Raw genomic sequence first — 22,476 nt, forward strand, 5'->3', positions numbered from 1 at the left:
ACACTTTCTCAGCACCATACGCACCCATACGCCCCTGGATTGCCATCAATGACTGAAAAACACAACAACAACAACAACAACAACAACAACAAAACCTGAAAATCAAAAAAACAATAAAACTTCTATAGTAAAATCTGTGAACAGTAATCTTAATTAAAAAATTATTTCAATTGAAAATATATTTTTCTCATCTGATACAACCCCAACAGAGTTTCTACTCCCTCCACTTTTTCCAGTGGCATGGCATCCACCTGGATGAGAAAGTGGGGAGACTCACCCATAGGCTCAGGAGACAGAGCGCTTCACAGGCTCCTCTGGGTGTTTAGCAATCTGTGGGCAGGCCCTGAGTCGTGAAGGTGGTGGGCTCTGGGCACAGATGGAGGCCAGAACCATACCATCTCTTTATTTTGGGTCCAAAATCTAATAGTCAGCCTAAATAAATGTACCTAAATTAGAATTGCTTATCTAGTTTGAAATGGAAGATTTCTTCATCTAAGCCTGGATTACACCCCAAATTCAACATTCTTTAAATAGTGATGATTCTTGTTTTACCAGAATGTACTTTAAGTCATGGAATAATTCTCTTGCCTAATGAAAAACGATGTTACAAATAGAATTTTTTGTTTGGAATGTGATTACTTTATGTATAGTTGGATATATTTATTTGTTTCTTTTGTCAGTTTGTCTGGCTCTGTGTCTCTGTGTGTGTGTGTGTGTGTGTGTGTGTGTGTGTGTGTGCGCGCGCGCGCAGGGTAGATGGCTGTAGAGGAAAAAGTTGTGAGATCCCCTGAAGCAATAGTTACAGGAGATAGCATCTGCCATGGTTCCTGTGATTCTGACAAGCAAACTGTTCCTCTGCTTGAGCAACAACTCCTCTTAATTGTTAAGTCATCTCTGAAACCTCTTCGCATATAGTTTTAATGACATTACATATTGCATGTTCTTTTTTGAGTGTTCTTTTATGAACATGAATATAGTAAAAGTTGTAATGACATTCCATTTAACAATAACCATTCTTATAGGTCTTTTATATTGGCCATCTCACCTGACTTTGTGAAATATTAAGCAAAAATTGCTGTTTTCGTTTAACCTATAATATTATACGTCATAAGCATATTAAAATATTTAACTAAGATTGCTCAAGTTGAGAATAGTATTTAACTAACAATCAGTGACTAAGAACCAAATTTGTTCATATGCTCATGTTTACCCATGTGAAAAAATATATAAAGAAGACTCAAAGTAGCCAAATTGTGACTATTCACACACCGTTTTAGACCCTTCGTTATCAAGTTGGGGAACATCAAGCCTGTGTGTTCTCAGATTTATTCTTCCAGATTTTCAGGATGATTCTACCTGTAGTATATTTATGAATTTTTTTTCTTGTGAAGAACTTGACTCGAGATGACCATGTAAATGCAAGGTAAATGCAGAGTTATACTTTATAGAGATAAAAAAGTATACTAGAACATAAAAACTCCTGAATATAGGCGGTATTTGTGGAGAACTTCAGAGAAAAGGTAATCCTAAATCAGTTAACAAATAACAGAAAGGAACAAGAGAAGAAATAAAATTTATGGAATGCTCTGCAACTTGCCATCGCCGTGCTTCATTTAAAAATATATTAATTAAAATGAAAATTCTTTATAATGACTATAATGGCTTTCATTGCTGAATTAATTTTTGTTGTCAGTGATGTTGGTAGTACAACTCTGTAGGTTATATGAGGTATAGAACTACTCCAACTTTACAAATCAATATAATTATATTTTAATGATCCGGATCTTTTCACACACAGAGAGAGAGACACACACACACACACACACAAAACAAAAACATAACACAATAAAACCCTACAATTGTTTCTCTTCCTGATTTCTTTGGTGTTTCCTTGCCAATTAGCCTTTACACTAGACAGAAGAAAATAAGAATAATTTTAGTGGAGAACTGAGAAACTAAAACAAGCCTGTCAACTAAATACTATTTAACAATCTTCTATGTTCCCACTTGTGTTTACTGCTTTTGAAACTAAATAACATAGTACTTTGGCATTTATACATTTATTTTACCACTTTTACCTTCTGAGTACTATAAGCAGAAGTTGAAGGTCTTATTGTCTTTAGCATGGGTGTTGAGCAAATGTTATTTGATATCAATTAAGCTGTCTTTAATTTTAAAGTATCAGCATAAAAGCATCTGCTTTATTCCTTTTTTTTTTAAACAAGCAAGATCTAGCAGCAGCCATATAGTAAAGAAAAACAAATCCTACAGAGTCGTCCTGGTTAATTGCTAAAACTTTAAAAAAAAAAATGCAAGAAAGAGGATCTGGAACTGTTTCAGTATATTGTATTAGATGTCAAATTTTCAGGAGAAAATGTACAAAACAGCCAAAGAGAAAGGGAACTATGAACCATTATTGTGAGAACAAACAAAGAAACGGGATTGTTTCTGAATTGATTAAGGTGTTCAACTTAATACAAAAGAATCTAATTACCCCATTAACAAATAACATCTCAGAAGATAAGGCAGTATTCTGAAAGCAAAATAATATCATGCCAATGACAAAGAATAAAAAATACATGATAATTTTGGAGTTGAAAAGTTTAATAAGTTAAATAAATTCTTTCATTGGTTCAAGGGCAAACTTTGCATGATAGATAAAATATTCAGTAAATAAGTTAAAAAGACATAACAAAATGTTTAGAATAAAGAGTGTAAGAGAATATGGGAAATGAGTCTGAATTCCTAGTCCTACAGGAAAGTGGTGGGTATGCACATCAATGTTTTGGCATTTCCTGGGGAAATATGAAAATATTAATATAAAAGACCTTGTAGCTGACCATGGAGGCAGAGGTGGATCATTGTGCATCCAAGGCCAGCCTGACCTATAGAGTGAGTTCCAGGACAACAGGACTGTTGTCTCAGAAGAAATATGTCTCAGAAGAAAATATGAAATACAACAAATGTGTTTAAATAAATGATGGTCATACACTACACCAATATGATGAGACTCAATAAACATTTTAGAATAAACAGAAAGAGATCAGTCACAAACATTGAGTAAGTGGAAGAATCTTTAAAGTAGCCAGAGAAATGGGTCTAAGTTAACAATTGACAACAAAAGTTAAGTACTATTCCTTGTAGTGCCATAAAATGAGAAATAACACTACAAAGTCCCAGACTCCAGGGAAGTGAGAGGGACCGCAGGACACAATGGCAATGACTTTAGCCTAAATACTCAACAAAAGGGAGCTATAACCTGTAGAGACCTCTTCTAGTGGATAGGCACAGCCCTCAGTTTAGGGATGGGGCCACCCACACTATACTATTACTGATGCCAAGAAGTGCTTGGTAACAGGAGCTTGGTATAGCTGTCCTCTGAGAGTCTCTGCTAGCACTTGATTAATACAGATGCAGATACCCATAGCCAAACATTAGACAGAGCCCAGGGACCCAATACAACAGTTATGGGAAGGACTGAAGAAGATTAAGGGGACTGCAATCTCATAGGAAGAACATTATCAACTAAGAGGACCTCCCAGAGCTCCCAGGGACTAAACCACCAACCAAAGAGCACACATGGAGGGACCCATGGCTCCAGATTCATATGTAGCAGAGGATAGCATTGTCTGACATCAGTGGAACTAGAGGAACACTTGATACTCCAGGTTTGATTCACTATAAATGTGAAGCAAGACTGGATAAATGGAGGCAGGATCACACACACAGAAGCAAAGGGGCTGAGGGGATGCAAATGAATAAAATGATTAAGTAAGAAACGTGAAACTTCTCTACTAGGGAAGTTATATACCATTAGTGTAAGGGATGAAGAAAATCTAAATAAAGGGAGGACCATTTTGTATTCTGATTAGAAAAAATTAACATGAAATCTCTGATTTTTGAAAAAAGCATATTCAGATACAATAAATGTTTGTTAATATCTTAACATAACATTGGACTATATTTTTCTATTTTCTTTTTTATTGGATATTCTCTGTATTTACATTTCAAATGCTATCCCCTTTCCTCACACTCCCCTCTCCCCTCTTCATCATCCCTTTGCCTTCACAAACATGCTCCTTCTCCTAACCACCCTCCGTATCTCAGGCCTTGGCATTCTCCTACACTATGGAAAAATGAGCCTTCACTAGCAAAAAAGGCTTCAACTCCCATTGATGCCAGACAATGCTGTCCTCTGCTACATATGCAACTGGAGCCATGGGTCTCTCCATGTGTGCTCAATGGTTGGTGTTTTAGTCCCTGGGAGTTCTGGAGGGTTTGGTTGGTTGGTAATGTTGTTCTTCCCATGGGATTGCAAACTCTTTTAGCTCCTTCAGTCCTTTCTCTAATTCCTTCATTGGGTTCCCTGTGTTCAGTCCAATGGTTAGCTGCAAGCATCCTCAACTGTATCAGTATGGCTCTGCCAGAGACTCTGAGGAGGCATCCATATCTGGTTTCTGCCAGTAAGCACTTCTTCCCATCAGCAACAGTGCTTGGGTTTAGTAGTACTCCACTGTGTAAATGTACCATACTTTCTGTATCCATTCATCTACTGAAGGACATGTGGGTTCTTTCCAGCTTTTGGCTATTATAAATAATGGTGCTTTTAACATTGCTGAGCATGTGTACTTGTTAGATGTTAGCGTATCTTTTGAGTATATGCCCAAGAGTGGTATGGCTGAGTCCTCAGGTAGTACTATGTCCAATTTTCTGGATAACTGCCAGACAGATTTCAGAAGTTAGGATGTCTATTCTATTGTTCTTAGGATTGCAATCAACATCCCTGGTATTTACTTATACATCCTGTTTTACATGTACTTTATGCTCATTGTAACTAGTAAGACCTTAATGCACACTATCAAACCTTTGGGAAAAAAAGCCAAGCACTGACAAAAATGTATTTGTATACTTTTATGCAAAAATGCATAAAATTTGTTCATTTATCTTTGTTTTTTAAAATAAAGTTGTTAAAAAATGATTATGTTTAGTACTTGTTCTACAGTCCTGGATAAATGCACATACCTGTTCGGTCACTGTAGTAATAACTTCATGGAGATTGGCCAGTGTCCTCCTCTTACCATAATAAAAACCCCACAGAACCATTTATTAAGAGTTAATAGTCTGGGTTCTTTCCAGCTTCTGGCTATTAGAAATAAGGCTTCTATGAATGTGGTGAAACATGTGTCCTTATTATATGTTAGACAATCAAATATCATACTAAGTGAGGTAACCCAGTCACAAAAGCAGACAAGTGATATGCAGTCACTAATAATTGGATACTATCCCAAGAAAGCTCTGAACACCCAAGAAACAACTCACAGACTATATGAAACTCAAAAAGAAAGAAGGCCAAAATGTGAAAGCCTCAGTCCTTCTTAGAAAAAAAAAATTAGTGTATAGCACCCTCTCAGAGTGTGGTACTCCTATACCTTAAGTCATTAATAATTCAAGAGCTAAGAATGCAGCCTGGTGGAAATCCTTGGTATTTAAAAAATATCATGTTTAATCCTTACACGCCATGAAAATTTTGACAATTTCCATGTTACGTTTTGTTTTACATGTACTTTATGCTTATTGTAACTAGTAAGATTTCAATGCATATAAAATATTTAAAAGAGAAATCGAGTACTGAATAAAATATATATTCATAATAAAAGAGAAAAATTTAATAGTCAACATATTGTATTTACATTTTTAGCTTACATTAAATTACATTAATAACTGTTCCTTTCTAAGTATTCAAATCTCCCCTATCATGATGCATACTTTTTTTCAATTTCTTCACTAATTTTTAAAATGTAAATTGTAACAGAACCACATTTCAAATAGAAGCCATAATTTTAAATAAAAAAAAACCAGCTAAATGTATAAAAAATGCCTCTAAAGCTAAAATATTTCACATTTAATTGCAGATGGGAAATGTTAAATATCCCATTCATTATTATTACAACCACATGCCTGAATAAATCCTACCATAAGCAAGTAGATAAACAAAGAAAGTACACTTCGTCTGATGAATGCCAACATAAAACACGTTTAAATTGTTCTTTCAATAGACAAGTCTGCAAATGAAAACTGTGTTCCTTTGCTTTTCTGCAATTATCTGAATATATAAACCAAATCTTAGCTTGTCAACTGTTACATCTGAAACTTCAAAAAAGAGATGCATTTGGAGCAGCAGATTATAACAGGGTCCAGGTAGAATTTTTGTACCACATTTTATGTACTTTTTGAGTTATAAAAATCAAGATAATAATAACTACCAAGTGCTTTTAGATTTTAAAAGATTCTGTGCTTTTAATGAATTAAATCATGAGAGAAAGGGTTTTTTGTGATTCTTTTGGTTTTATTTATTTATTTATTTATTTATTTATTTATTTATTTGATGTGTAAAGAAACGGTAGTAAAGCCTTTAACCATAGCTTTTACTTCTTAATGGATGGCTCCTTCTATCCAGATGTACTTCAAGTGTCTTATAAATTAGTGTACAGTTAAAGTCTAAAAATCATCTCCAAGTCACTGCCTTTCAAACTAATACTAAAAGTTATTTATAAACAACACTTTATTATTTTTAGTGTACAAATGGTCCGTAATTATTGTCAGTGGCCTAACTATAGTTAGAAAATATAGCAGAATTACATTTGAAAGATGGTAATTTTCAAAAATTTATTTATTGATTTAATACAACCACACTCATCTTCACTTAGATATATTTTATAATTTAACCAAATAGGATATTAAGTTGGAAGAGCTGAGGAGGCAGAGGAGGCTAACTCACCGGAAATTAAAAGTATTAGATTTAATCCATGATTTTTATATGAAAAACAACATAAATTATTATTAAACAACAGAAACTCAATATTACATAAATCATAAAAAAGGATTCAGAAGTCATTAAGAAGCTTTTGCAAATGAAATTATGTCAATGTCTGGAAAACCTTTATGGTAAGAAATTTAACTCCAATAATTTTAAGAGAGATTAACACTTATATTTTTGTTGAAAATAAAGTTATTTTGTATATAATTCAGCATGTATATGATTACAAGATACAAACAAGAACAATACTGATGGTGAAGAAAAGAATAAAAAAAATAATTTGTTTTTTGTTTTTAGAAATAAATAAAGCCAGAAGAAAAAAAATCTAAAGATGACAAAGGACTAAAACTGTGTGTTCTTTATAAATATGTTTATGAACAGTGAGTAAAACTTATATAAACAATTAAGCCAAAAAAGAACATTACAGAGAACTAAATTGATATTAAAACCTACAGAAAATGTACATTAATAACACATCAGCATTTTTATTAATAGAAACTACAGACTGTGACAATTTTTCTACTAAGTATACATAAAGAGAAATATTTAAAACTTGGTAAAAGCATTGTGAACCTAGTACTTTCTAACCCATGATGACAGTTATGAGTGTCTTTAATGTCAGTATTACAAAAAAGTCTTAACAACGAACATTAAAATTCATTATTTTAACACTATCTTGTTCTAATGAATTTATCCACTACATAAGCAAAAATGAATAAACACATGTAATGTTGCTTATTATGATGAACAATTATAACTATACTTAATACCTAGCAACAAAAGAAGAATGAAATATGCTTTTACTCTGATTCTTAAAAATATAATTTTCAGCCATTCTGACTGGTGTGAGGTAGAATCTCAGGGTTCTTTTGATTTGCATTTTCCTGATGACTAAGGATGTCCAGCACTTCCTTAGATGCTTCTCAGCCATTCGATATTCCTCAACTGAGAACTTTTTGTTTAGCTCTGTACCCATTTTTTAATAGGGTTGTTTGACTCTCTGGTGTCTAAGTTCTTGAGTTCCTTGTACACCTTGGATATTAGAACTCTATCAGATGTGGAGTTGGTAAAGATCTTTTCCCATTCTGTTGGTTGCCGTTTTGTTTTCTTGACGATGTCCTTAGCCTTACAGAAACTTTGCAATCTCATTAAGTCCCATTTGTCAATCTTTGACCTTAGAGCTTGAGCCATTGGTGTTCTGTTCAGAAAATTTTCTCCTGTGCCTATGAGTTCTAAGGTTTTCCCTACTTTCTCATCTAATAGTTTCAGTGTATCTGGTTTAATGTGGAGATCTTTAATCAACTTACACTTGAGCTTTGTACAAGGAGATAAGAAACGGTCTATTTTCATTCTTCTGCATGCTGAGTGCTAGTTGGATCAACACCATTTGTTGAAGAGGCTGTCCTTTTTCTATTGAATATTTATAGAGTCTTTGTAAAAAAATCAAGTGACCATGTATGTGAGGGCTCATTTCTGGATCTTCTGTTCTGTTGTTCCATTGATCAACCTGCCTATCTCTGTACCAGTACGATGTGTTTTTTAACCCAATTGCCTTGTAATATAGCTTGAGGTCAGGGATGGTGATTCCACCTCACACCAGTCGGAATGGCTAAAGTCAAAAATTCAGATGACAGCAGATGCTGGCGAGGATTTGGAGAAAGAGGAACACTTCTCCACTGTTGGTGGGGTTGTAAACTGGTACAACCACTCTGGAAATCAGTCTGGCAGTTCCTCAGATAATTGGACATAGTACTACCTGAAGACACAGTTATTCCACTTCTGGGCATATACCCCAGAGATGCTCCAACCTATAACAAGGACACATGCACCACTACTATAAATAGCAGCCCTATTTATAATAGTCAGAAGCTGGAAAGAACCCAGATGTCCTTCAGTAGATGAATGGATACAAAAATTGTGGTACATTTACACAATGGAATACTACTCAGCCACCAGAAACAATGACTTAACCAAATTCTTAAGGAAATCGATGCATCTAGACAATATCATCCTGAGTGATGTAACCCAGTCACAAAAGAACAGACATAATATGCAGTCACTGGTAATTGGATATTAACCCCAGAAAGCACTGAACACCCCAGAAACAACTCACAGTCTATATGAAGTTCAAGAAAAACAAAGGCCAAAAAAATGATGAAAAATCATTGTGCTTAATTTTTACACACCAAGAAAACTTTGACAATTTCCAGGTTATGTCTTGTTTTGCATGTACTTTATGCTCATTGTAACTAGTAAGATTTTAATGCATACTATCAAACCTTTAAAAAATCAAGTACTGACAAAAATGTATTCATATACTTTTATGTAAAAAATGCTTTTAAAATCTGTCCCATCACCTTAGTTTTTTAAAATAAAGTTGTTCAATTAAAAAATATAATTTTTAGAGTAACCAATAGCATAAGGCAATAAACCATAATTGTTTTGTATTGGTGTTTCTGGAGATTGAACACAACGTCTTATACATGTTAGACAAATGTTCTATGATTTATCTAAAACCAGGCCTACTCAGTAGAATATTAAAAGAAGAAAATAGGTGAATGATGTTTATACATTTTAATTGGAAGTAACTATATGAATCTTAATTATAATGATTAAGTACATTTCTTGACTGAGTACATTTAAAGTAAAAACATGCAATTATATAATTTGAGAGTTATTATCAGCTTTTTAAATTTTATTCTTAACTTAAGGATTACTTTACCCATTTCTGAAAGTAAACAATTCTATCCCACCTTCTAAAAACAAGTTTCATCAGCTGAGATAATCCATTTTCCTATGAGGTTTATGGAAGCAATAGTAGCAATATTCCTAATACTAGAAATTTACATTGTTTTCATTGCCTTGAAATGAACTGATGTAGGGAACTGTGTTTGTGTTTGTGTGTGTGTGTGTGTGTGTGTGTGTGTGTGTGTGTGTGCACATGCATGTGTGCTTGCACACTCAATATAATCATGTGAAAATTATTTCAGAGAAATTAAGTTGTCTGTGTTTTTTTTTTCACTTGAACTTTATTTTCCTCTTTTTAATATTTGAGTATCTTAGGTGGATATAAGGCCTATGTGAGAAAGAAACAGATTACTTTATAATTTTATATTTATACTCTTGTGTTGTGATAATTCAATAAAGTAGACATAAAAAATCATTTAAAGCCAATCTACTAATACTTAGAAAAATACAGTTATCCCTTATGCATTATTTTAACTTACAATATTATATTTGACAATTCTATATTATTTTTATCCAAATTAGATTTTTATCAAGTTAGTCTCTGTGTTTTCTGTTTTCTTTTTTCTTGTATTTCTGCAAGGCTTTGTTGTGTTTTAACCCCATATTTCTACGGCTCAGAGAGAAGTTAAAATTCAAGGCAAAAAAAAAAAAAAAAAAAAAAAAAAACCAGGCAAAGGCCTTTTAAGTAATTAAGTTGTGAGCCTCCAAAGATCAATGTGAACTTCAAGCAAAGTAAAACGAACTGAAATCAGAGAGGTGAAGAATTAAGAGTTAATAAGGAGTAAAGCTGTATATAATGGAAAAGGACTTCCTCTTTGCTTCTGGGATAGTTTTATCATGACATACACTCAGGAAACATAATTATCTGTATGCTATTCTCTATTCATAGTCTGAAAGCTGTTAATCTTATGTTACAGTGTAAGTTTATGTGCCTTCTGGATAATAAAATCATATTCTGCCAATCACCAAGATGAAATTGTAAAGTATGAAGTTTTATTGATAAACAACATATTGTAAAGTTTGTACACAAGCTCAGTTCAATGACATTTTATTAATTCAGCAAAACTGGATTGTGACCAATAAATCTTATTTTTATTACTCTGTATGAATGTTAATAATATGAAATGTTAAGCCCTCCCCCAACCCTCTTTTCCTTCCAATTGCTTCCATGAAGGTGCACTCCCTCCTAATCACCCTCTCAACCTCAGTGCCATTTCATTCCCCTACATTGGGAGAACATGCCCTCCCTAGGCCAAAGGCCTCTTCTCACAATGCTGCCAGACTCTGCTATCTTCAGCTACGTGTGCAACTGGATCAGTAGGTCTCTCAAAGTGTACTCAGTGGTTGGTGTTTTAATCCATGGGAGTTGTGGAGGATTTGGTTGGTTGATAATGCTGTTCTACCCATGAGGTTGCAACCCCCTTTATTCTTCAGTTCTTTCAGCACCTTCATTGGGTCCCCGTGTTCAGTCCAATGGTTAGCTGCAAGCATGCTCAGCTGTATCGGTATGACTCTGGTAGAGCCCCTAAGGAGGCATCCCTATCTGGTTCCTGTCAGTAAGTGCTTCTGGGCATCAGCAACAGTCTTTGGTTTGTTGACTGCATATGGGGTAAATCTGAAGATGAGGCAGCCTCTAAATTATTTTTTCTTCAATCCGTACTCCTGTATTTAACCTTGTATTTCCTCCCGTGAGTGTTTGGTTCTCCATTTTAAGGACTGAGGCATCCACATTTTGGCCTTCCTTCTTTTTGAGCTTCACAAGGTCTGTAAATTGGTTCTTAGGTATGCAGAGCTTTCTTGGGCTATTTTCCAATTATCAGTGGAGCATACCATGTGTGTTCTTTTGTGACTGGGTTTCCTCACTCAGGATGATAGTCTCTAGTTTCATCCATTCCTATCTTTTTTATATCTTCTGGGTGGAAATTGGTTTTATTTGATATTAGAATGACTATTTTAGCTTGTTTCTTGGGACCATTTGCTTGAAAATTCTTTTCCCAGCCTCATACTCTGAGGTAGTGTCTCTTTTTTTGCTGAGATGAGTTTCCTGTATTCAGCAAAATCCTGGATCTTGTTTACGTATCCAATCTGATAGTCTATGTTTCTTTATTGGGAAATTGAGTCCATTGATGTTAAGAGATATGAAAGAAGACTGAGGCTTCCACATTTTGGACTTCTTAGGTAAAAATTAAGGTATAGCACCCTCTCAGAGTATAGTACACCTGGACCTTAAAACATTAATAATTCAAGAGCTAAAAGTATAGCTTTGTGGCAATTCTTGGTATTCAAAGATCATTATGTTCAATCTTTACACACCAAGTATATTTTGACTATTTCCACGTTACATTTTGTTTTACATGTACTTTATGCTCATTGTAACTACTTAGTTTTCAATGCATACTATCAAACCTTTAAAAAAATCAAGTACTGACTAAAAAATTATTCAACATTTTATGATCTACTTTAAAAAGACATATTAAAGAATAGTGATTGTTATTTCCTGTTACTTTTGCTGTTAGAGGTAGAATTATGTTTGTGTGATTTTCTTCTTTTGGTTTTCTTGCACGATTATTTTCTTGCTTTTCCAAGGGGTAGTTTCTCTCCTTGTATTAGAGTTTTCCATCTATTATCCTTTGTAGGGCTGGATTTGTGGACAGTTATTTTATAAATTTTGACCTGGAATATATTGGTTTCCCCATCTATGGCAATTCAAAGTTATGCTGGATATAGTAACCTGGGCTGACATTGTGTTCTCTTAGGGTCTGTATGGTGTCCATGATCTTCTAGCTCTCATAGTCTCTGTTGAGAATTCTGGTATAATTCTAATTGGTCTGCCTTTATATGTTACATGAACTTTTCTATTTGGAGTTTTGTAGGCTCTTTGAATGTTCGTGGTTATCTTGTTCTTATGGTTAGGGAAGTTTTCTCCTATGATTTTGCTGAAGATATTTACTGTGCCTTTTAGTTGATATTCTTCGCCCTCTTATACACCTATTATCCTTAGTTTTGGTCTTTTCATTGTGTCCTGGATATACTGGATGTTTTGGGTTAGGAGCTTTTTGATTTTTGAATTTTCTCTGACTGTTGTCTCAGTGTTTTTCTATGTTGTCTTCTGCCCCTGAGATTCTCTCTTCCATCTCTTATACTCTGTTGGTGATGCTTACATCTATGACTCGTGATTTCTTTCCTAGGTTTTCTATCTCCAGATTTCTTTCTTTCTGTGATTTCCTTATTATTTCTGTTTTCTTCACTTGTTTGTTTGTGTTGTCTTATAGCTTTTGTAGTGATTTTTATTTTTAAGGGCTTCTACTTGTTTATATGTGTTCTCCTGTTATTGTTTAAGGGAATTATTCATGTGCTTCTTGAAGATCTCCATCTTCATCATGAAGTATGATTTTATGTCTAAGTCATGTTTTTCTGGTGTTTTGGGAAATTTACTACTTGCAGTGGTAGGAGAACTGGGTTCTGATGTTGCCAGGTTGTCTTGGTTTTCATTGCTTAGGTTCATGTGCTTTCCTCTTGCCATCTTTTTTCTGTGATTCCAAGTGATCTTGTTGTCTCTGACTGGAGCTTGCCTCTCCTGTAATTCTGAGAGCCTTTGTGCTCAGGAAAGAGATTGCTTCTGGCTGTTCAGCTCTTTGTGGACAGGCAGTGCATTCTGATGGCAGTGACTCGGTTCTGTCTCTGTGGTCCCGGGTGGGAGAGTGTTCATAAGACTCTTCTTGGTGCTCAGCCATCTGCAGGCAGGTTCTGAGTCATGATGGCAGTGACTGGACTCTCTCTCTGAGCCCGAACTGGAACTGAGCTATTCCCAGAGAGCACCACACTACTTGTGCTCTGAGAGTTCCCAACAGGTACTGAGTTCTGATGGTGGTGACCTGGCTCTCTCTCTGAGTTGGAATAGACCTGTTCCCAGAGAGCACCATGCTACCTGAGCCCCAGGAGTTCCTGGTGTTCCCTCCCGGGATAGCAGTTGGGGGTGTGTGGGAGAGCACATTTGTGCTCAGTGGTCTGTGGGCAGGTCCTGAGTCCTGATGGCGGTTACCAGGCTCTGTCTCTCTCCCAATAATTCTTTATGTGTATAATATTAAATGACAACTTTCCCTGACTCGACCACCACCATTTTGTTCATACACAGAATGATGTTGCTGAGTAACTTCCAGTTCAAGTGTCTTTAAATGAAACACCATAGGACAGAATGGGGGATAAATCACACCCCATTTTACAATCTATATTTTCAAATATGGGAAAGGCTCTTTTAAGAAAGGAAGACAAAGAAAACTGAAAATAAAGATGGACTCATTCAGTAACTCACCATGTATTTATTATGTGCCTGTTCTATCCCAGACATTATCAGAAAGCAAATATTATAGTAGCAAATAACCACACTGAAAGCCTTTACTCAGGCAGTACAGTTTTGTTGCGCGCCCCACGCCCCGCCGGCAGGAAAAGGCGTGCAACAACAGGATTCTTCTGCGAACAACCTTTATTGTACAATACTCTGAGCAGGGGATCTCCTCGTGGGAGAGAAATATTGCTTATATATGCCCAGGAGACTCGTGTCGCTACCTGATTGGTGCACTCTCCAGTAACTCATTAGCATGCCCCGAGAGCGGGCTGTGACGTCTGTGGCACATGCGCACTATGTCCATCGGGCTGGACAACAGCTCTGTTTGCTGAGTCATCGGCGGGAAGCCGGTGCCATGTTTGGGTGCGGCACAAACGGCTCTCAACACAGTTTCATATGTGAGACATAGAGAGTATATTAAAGAAAAACAAAACGATGAAATATGTCAATTTTAGGGACTAAAGGGAGAGTTAAAAACAGGGACAACAAATAGAAGCATTGATGGGAGTAGAGTTTTAAGTAGGATTATTGTACAAACCTACCTGAGGTAGCAATAATCACCCATATTTGAAATTTAAGGAGAGAAATTCCAAGACAGAAGCACAAGTCAATCTACTATATTTAAAGTACACAGAAAAGAGACCAAACAGTTATCAAAAAGGATGAAAATAAAGTATCTGTTCAGAAACTGAATAAAATTAAACCATAGGCCAAATTTTCCCTAAGGGTCACTAATATGCTATCTCTTTGCCTAGAATTTGGAAAGAGAAATGTAAAAAATTAAGATGGAATTTCTATTTGTTCCTGTCTAAAACTTATTTTCCGTGAACTGGGACATGGTTGCAAAATACTCTTCCAGAAATCAAAAGATAATTTATAGTTTAACAGAAGTCTTGCGCAAAATCAAGTACAGAATTTTGCGATAATTGGATGTCTACATAAAATTTACAATTAGAGAGATGATAAAGTGATGGAGAGTTAAGAGGAAGAGTGAACAGCATTATTTATAAAAATGTTATTTAATAAAACTGAAAAAAAAAACATACACAGTTCAAAATTCCTAGCAAACAAAACTGTGAACAAGAGCGGCAACTTATGTAGCAGAGGATGGCCTTATAAGGCATCAAGAAGAGGAGAGGCCCTTGTTTCTAGGATGGATTGATGCTCCAGTGTAGGGTAACACCATGGTGGGAGGTGGAAGGGAGTGGGTGGGTGAAGGAACATTCTCATAGAGGCAGGGAGAGAGGGCTAGGATAAGGAGATTCCAGATGGGAAATCTGGAAATGGTGTAACATTTGAAATTTAAGTAAAGAAAATATCCAATAAAAATAAGTTGATACTTCTCATTGGATGGAAGATCCTCAACAAAAGATATATTATATAATGATTTCTATCAATACATTTACTTCATGTCAAATTATCAATAATTAGTTATTAAATTGATATAAAATATCATTTCCTAACCACATTTTAAAAGTATCGAAATAACACAAATTAATATTATACTGTTATGGAATATTATGGAATACAATACATCCAAGAGAATGAATAAATATCAACAAAATATGTAGAATTCTCAATATAAATTTTAGTTTAAAAATACATAAGGTGACATATATTACTACTTATACATAATGCTTACATTAGAGAATAATAAGTATGACAGGTTACTTCATACATGATAATGAGAAAGAAGCTAGTTATTACTTATAACAATTTATTTTTCCCCATTGATGAATCTAAAACGTATATTTTCATTGAGTTATACAATGATATATGTAATTTCTCAGATGTATATTGCACTTCAATTAAAGACTTCTATGAAATCTCCCAAAAGATGACAAAAGGAAATGTAAGTCATTTTAAATAAGAACCATTCTGCCTACCTATAAGTCTTCAGATATAATATAAAGGTGAATTTATGCCTAATTTAAAAGTATCCAAAATTTGTATTCATATAATTAAAATATCCACCAGGACATTATACTTTGTATGTATTTTCTAATATTTGTCTCTTTTTTAAAAATTCGGTTATAGTTTGCAGACATCTGAATACTGTTTTTATTTTATACCTTTGCTTTTATGTTTGTCATGTAATTTACCATTGAACAGTCTTTAGTTTGTCTTTAAAGCAGCTTCATATTTGCATTTCTGTTACCACAGTATTTTACAGAAAGGGAAAAATTTGCTCACCTCAGGCAGAAGGAAATATTAGACCTCAACATATTTTTTGCTTGTCACAGCTGGGAATCTCATGCATAGTGAGCAAAAAGGTTTGTAAATATCTTATAGCTTCTCACAAACAAGAGTTTTTTTAAGGCGAAGCTTTGTTTTTTTGTTTTTTGTCTTTTCTTTTTTTTAATTGAACAACTTTATTTTAAAAAACAAAGATAAATGTACAGATTTTAAGCATTTGTGCATAAAAGTATATGAATACATTTTTGTCAGTACTTGATTTTTTTAAAGGTTTGATAGTGTGCGTTAAGATCTTACTAGTTACAATGAACGTAAAGTACATGTAAAACAGGAGGTAACACGGAATTAGTCAAAGTTTTTTGGTGTGTAAAAATTAAGCATAATAGTTTTTCATTTTTTTTCTTGAACTTCATATAGTCTGTGAGTTGTTTCTGGTGTGTTCAGAGCTTTCTGGGGTTAGCATCCCACTATCAGTGACTGCATATTATGTCTGTTCTTTTGTGACTGGGTTATCTCACTCAGGATGATATTCTCTAGATGCAGCCATTTTCTTAAGAATTTGGTTAAGTCATTGTTTCTGATAGCTGAGTAGTACTCCATTGTGTATATGTACCACAATTTTTGTATCCATTCATCTACTGAAGGACATCTGGGTTCTTTCCAGCTTCTGGCTATTATAAATAGAGCTGCAATGAACATTGTGGTGCATGTATCTTTGTTGTGTATTAAAGTGTCCCTGGGGTATATGCCCAGAAGTGGAATAGCTGGGTCTTCAGGTAGTACTGTATCCAATTTTCTGAGGTATTGCCAGACTGATTTCCAGAGTGGTTGTATCAGTTTACAACCCCACCAACAGTGGAGAAGTGTTCCTATTTCTCCGCAACCTCGCCAGCATCTGCTGTCATCTGAGCTTTGGATCTTGGCCATTCTGACTGGTGAAGGCTAAGCTTTGTTATGTAGTAAAGTATTCCTGAATGTAATAACAGGCTATTGCAATTCTTAAAATATTTTTGTTGACCTATTTTTATAATTTTTGAAATATTAAAATGACTGCTCAAAGCAGATGAAACTAAGATAATTGCATATTATGGCTATCTCTTAAATAGTTGGTTTTTAAAATCATAATTGCAGTTGATTTGTTTGTTTGGTCAGTTGGTTGGTTTGGCTTGATATTTTTATTCCCTGAGAGGTGTGTAATTTACAGTAATTTTGTTATTCTTTCTATAGGACTGAAGAACAAACGAATGTCTTGTCAGAGTTTCAAAGAGAGTTAAATGAATTTGTTTTGTGGTTGGAAGAAGCAGATCACATTGCTTCTACTCCATCTGGAGATGAGCAGCAGCTAAAAGAAAAGCTTGAACAAGTCAAGGTAATTTTGTTTACTAAAATCTCCAGGGCTTATTTGTATAAAGCACATATAAATCTATTTTAATGTATGGAATCGTTGATTTGTTACTCATTATGTTATCTGTAGTTCTTAACAATGTTTCTTTCTCCAAACCTTACTTATTTAACCAAATGAGTGTCAATTAGCATGTATATATATATACATATTGATAGATATAAGTGTTTAGATACATACATGTTCTTTACACATGCAAAGTACATAACAGTTCTTTTGAAAACTAACCTAAATAATTAGATGTATTTCAAATAATTTTGGAAACTGAAAAGTGTGTGTGTGTGTGTGTGTGTGTAAAGGTTTTTGCAATTTGTTTTAGACTACATAACTCAAGACTGAGAATTTTACTAATAAAGAATATCATTTCTTAGTGAAGCCATTGTTAAATAATATTGCTTCAGCTACTACTTAAATATTTGACATTAACTAAAAGCAGGGTTTAGCTTGGGATTATTTAATGTGAACATCGGACTTTTCACATTGGTTCACATTTCATACTGGTTCACTAAACAAACAGCATATTCAAGAGATTCTCTTTTTCTTTTCTTTGTTACATGAACTCAAACGTATATGTGTCTCACCTGGCTCACTGATGTAAACTAATTGTATGGTTAACATATTTTTTATGATTTTACTTTTATAAAGGTCTTATAGAAAGAAGAAAAGTCTTTTAGAACTATGTTATTTTAATTTTTAAAGTAAAAATGAAATATTTATCATATACTGTATGTCAAATATGACATTTATTTACAACTCCATTTTATTTAATCCTCATGCGAATCATTGTATATGGTTCCCATTCCTGTCATTGTAGACTGTTATAAAATAAAATGAAAATAGAATTGCTTATTTATCAAAGATTCTGTTGGTTCAGTCAGGCAAATTATAGTTTATATGTACCCTTTACTTCTCTGAAACAAGGTGAAAATTAAAAATGAAATCCTAGCATGGCATAGAGTACAAAAGAAAAATAGTTGCTTAGATCAGTATTATAAATTCTAAAGGCATGCTCTAAATCAGGTGTTATACTATGTATTTGACCTTTCTGTACTGAAATCTTGTGAGCCATTTATAAAAACTTGAAAAAGAAACAAGTCCATTTCATTTTGTAAAGCCATCTTTCCTGAATGTATTGAATGTCATATATAGCATAATTGATAGTTCATTGGGTGAACATTTTAACTGCATTAATTTATGAATAATTGTGTATTGATTGTCTATTCTTCATGGAAAAGCTAGATAATATTGTACAGTAGAATTTTTTTTTATAAAGATAAGGCATTCGTGCATTGCTGTAACAACTAGCTATATGTACCTTATGAAAATACTTTTTATGAACAACTAAGAAGGTAATATATTATTATATTATATTATATTATATTATATTATATTACAGTAACTACTCTCTTGGATCCTGAAATTCCAAATAAAATTTAGTTATGACCACTGGTAGATTTGTGCATCTTGGCGAAGGTTTATAATAACAATATGATTCTATATGGAAGTTCACCTTGCAGTCTCCATTTGCACCAAGAATTCAGGCTGTCACACAGCTCGCTAGACTCAAAACCTACCATAGAGATCTGATCTCCCTGGAGTGCCCTCAAACCTAAGCCCACAGGTGAGACCCCACTTTCGTTCCACTAACTGTCTAAAGAGGCACCCACCAGGAGCACACAGGGCACAGGAACTGCAAAGCAGCCTGGGACAGGACAATTCCAGTCTCCTGCACCCAGAGCTAAGGGAGTCTCACAGCCATCCAGAACCAAAGCCTGACAGGAGAGAGAGCTGGTCTCACAGGAGTGCTATCACTCCTAAGATCATAGGACCACAGGCCCACAGGAGGGACAAGTTCCAGTCAGAAACAGCAAGATCAAGAAACACCAGAGATAACCAGATGACAAAAGACATGCTCAAGAATCTAAGAAACAGAACTCAAGATTTCTTGCCATCATCAGAACCCAATTCTCCCACCACAACAAGTCCTAGATACCCCAACATAACAGAAAGCAAGATTTAAATTTAATATAACCTCTTATGCTGAAGATAGAGGACTTTAAGAAGGACAAAAATAATCCCCTTAAAGAAACACAGGGAAACAAGTAGAAGCCCTAAAAGAGGAAACAAAAACAACCCCTTAAAGAGTTATGGAAAAACACAAACAGTTGAAGAAATTGAACAAAACCATCCAAAATATAAAAATGGAAATAGAAACAATAAGGAAATCACAAAAAGACACAACCATTGAGATAGACTATCTAGGAAAGAGATCAGGAGCAATAGATGTAAGCATCACCAACAGAATATACAGATTGGAGAGAGAATGTCAGGGATAGAAGATGCCATAGAAAACATTGACACAACAATCAAATAAAATGCAAAATGCTCCTAACCCAAAACATCTAGGAAATCCAGGACACAATGAGAAGACCAAACCTAAGGATAATATGTATAGAAGAGAGTAAAGATTTTCTAATTAAAGGGCTAGTAAATATCTTCAACAAAATTATAAAACAATACCTCCCTAGCCTAAAGAAAGAGATGCCTGTAAACATACAATAAGCCTATAGAACGTCAAATAGATTAGAACAGAAAAGAAGTTTCTTTTATCCCATAATAGTGCACAAAAAAAGAATATTAAAAGCAGTAAGGGGTAAAGGTCAAGTAACAAATGAAGGCAGATCTTTCAGAGTTACAATAGACTTCTCAATAGAGACTATGAAAACTAGACAACTGTGGGCAGGTGTCATACAGACACTAAGAGAACACAAATGCAAACCCAGGCTATTATATCCAGTGAAATTCTCAATTAACATAAATGGGTAAACCAAGATATTCTATGACAAAACCAAATTTGCAAAACATCTTTCCAAAAATCCAGCCCTAAAAATAATAATAAATGAAAAACTCCAACATAAAGAGAGAAACTTCACCCTAGAAAAAGCAAGAAAGTTATCTTCTTGCATCAAAACCAAAAGAAGATACCCACACAAACATTACACCTCTATAAACAAAGAATAACAAGATACAGCAATGATTATTCCTTAATATCTCTTAATATCAATGAACTCAATTCCCCAATAAAAAGACACAGACTAACAGAGTAGATACTTAAACAGGACCCAGCATTTTGCTGCATACAGTAATGGCACTTCAGTGACAAAGAAAGACACTACCTCAAAGTAAAAGGCTAGAAAAAAAAATTTCAAGCAAATGGTTCTAAGAAAAAAGTTGGAATAGCCATTCTAATATCAAATAAAACTGACTTTCAACAAAAAGCTATCAAAAATAAGGAAAAATACTTCCTACTCATCAAAAAATATTCTACAAAATTTAACTCTCAATTCTAAACATCCATGCTCTAAATGCAAGGGCATCTGCATTCATAAAAGAAACTTTACTAAAGCTCAAATCATACATTGTAGCAAACAATAATTGTGGGAGATTTTGACACCCCACTCTCATCATTGAACAAATAATATAAACAGAGACACAGTAAAACTAACAGAAGTTATGAAGAAAATATATTTAGTAGATATCTATAAAACAATTTATACTAAACAAAAGAATATACCTTCTCAGCACCTCACAGTAACTTCTCCAAAATGAACCATATAACTGGTCACAAAAGAAGCCTCAATGGATATAAGAAGATTGAATACTCCCATGCATCCTATCAGCTCACCATGGACTAAGGCTGGTCTTTAACAACAACAAAGACAACAAAAAGCCCACATACACATGGAAACTAAACAATGCTCTACTCAATGATAACATGTCAAGGAATAAGAAACAAAGAAATTAAAGACTTTTAAGGATTTAATGAAAATGAAAGCACAACATACCCAAATTTATGGGATAAAATGAAAGCTGTGCTAAGAGGAAAACTCATAGCTCTGAGTGCCTACAAAATGAAACTGGAGAGAGCATACACTAGCAACTTGACATCATACCTGAAAGCTCTAGAACAAAAAGAAGGAAGAACACCCAAGACGAGTAGATGGCAGGAAATAATCAAATTCAGAACAAAAAGCAACCAAGTAGAAAAAAAGAATTATACAAAGAATCAACAAAACCAGAAGCTAGTTCTTTAAGAAAATCAAAGAAGATGTAAAGAAATCAGATGTTCTTCAACAGATAGAGAAAATGTGGTACATTTAAACAATGGAGTACTACTTCACTATTTAAAACAATGATTACATTAAATTCTTAGACAATTGAATAGGACTAGAGAATATCATTTCTAGTGAGGTAACCAAGTCACAAAAAACACGCATAGTATGCACTCACTGATAAGTGGATACTAGTCCAAAAGGTTGGGATACCTAAGAAACAATTCACAAACCATGTGAAGCTTAAGAAGGAAGACTACAGTGTAGATGATTCAGCCATCTTCAAAGGGGGAGCAAAATGCTCAGGGAGAAAATACAGAGACAAAGAGTGGAAAGGGGACTGAAGTTAAGGCCATCTAGAGACTGCCCAACCTGGGGATTCATTCCATATACATCACCAAACCCAGTGTCTATTGCTAATTCCATATAGTGCTTGCCAATAGGAGCCTGATATGGGTGTCTCCTGAGAGGCTCTGCCAGAGCTTTACTGATACAGATGAGGATGCTTGCAGATAACCATCAGACTGAGTATGGGGACCCCAGTGGATGTGTTAGAGAAGGGACTGAAGAAGCTGAAGGTGTTTGCAACCCCATATGAAGAAGAACATTATCAACCACCCACATCCCCAGAGCTCCCTGGGCCTGAACCACCAACCAATGTGTGTACACATGGAGGTACCCATGGATACAGCTGCATGCGTAGCTAAGGATGGCATTGTCTATCATCAGTAGAAGACCTTGGTTCTCTGAATGCTCATTTCCCCAGTATAGGAGAATGACAGAGTAGAGTGTGTGGTTAGTAGTGGGAGCTGCTTCATAGAAGAAGGGGAAGGTTGGATATGACAGGGGGAAAGGG

The 22,476-nt window shown here is 34.7% G+C and overlaps 1 protein-coding gene across 5 annotated transcripts in view; it reads left to right on the forward strand.

Moving 5' to 3' along the window:
- The window catches only part of DMD (dystrophin), a 1,259,848-nt gene that overhangs the window by 381,546 nt on the left and 855,826 nt on the right, over nucleotides 1-22,476 (forward strand). For all 5 annotated transcript variants that reach the window (XM_080910294.1, XM_080910293.1, XM_080910296.1 and 2 more), the window contains one exon: nucleotides 17,334-17,475. In XM_080910294.1, coding sequence (XP_080766420.1) covers nucleotides 17,334-17,475 — 142 coding nt within the window. The remainder of the gene's footprint in view (nucleotides 1-17,333; nucleotides 17,476-22,476) is intronic.

The sequence above is a fragment of the Micromys minutus genome (genome assembly GCF_963924665.1).
Source record: "Micromys minutus genome assembly, chromosome: X".
NCBI classification, from domain to species: domain Eukaryota; kingdom Metazoa; phylum Chordata; class Mammalia; order Rodentia; family Muridae; genus Micromys; species Micromys minutus.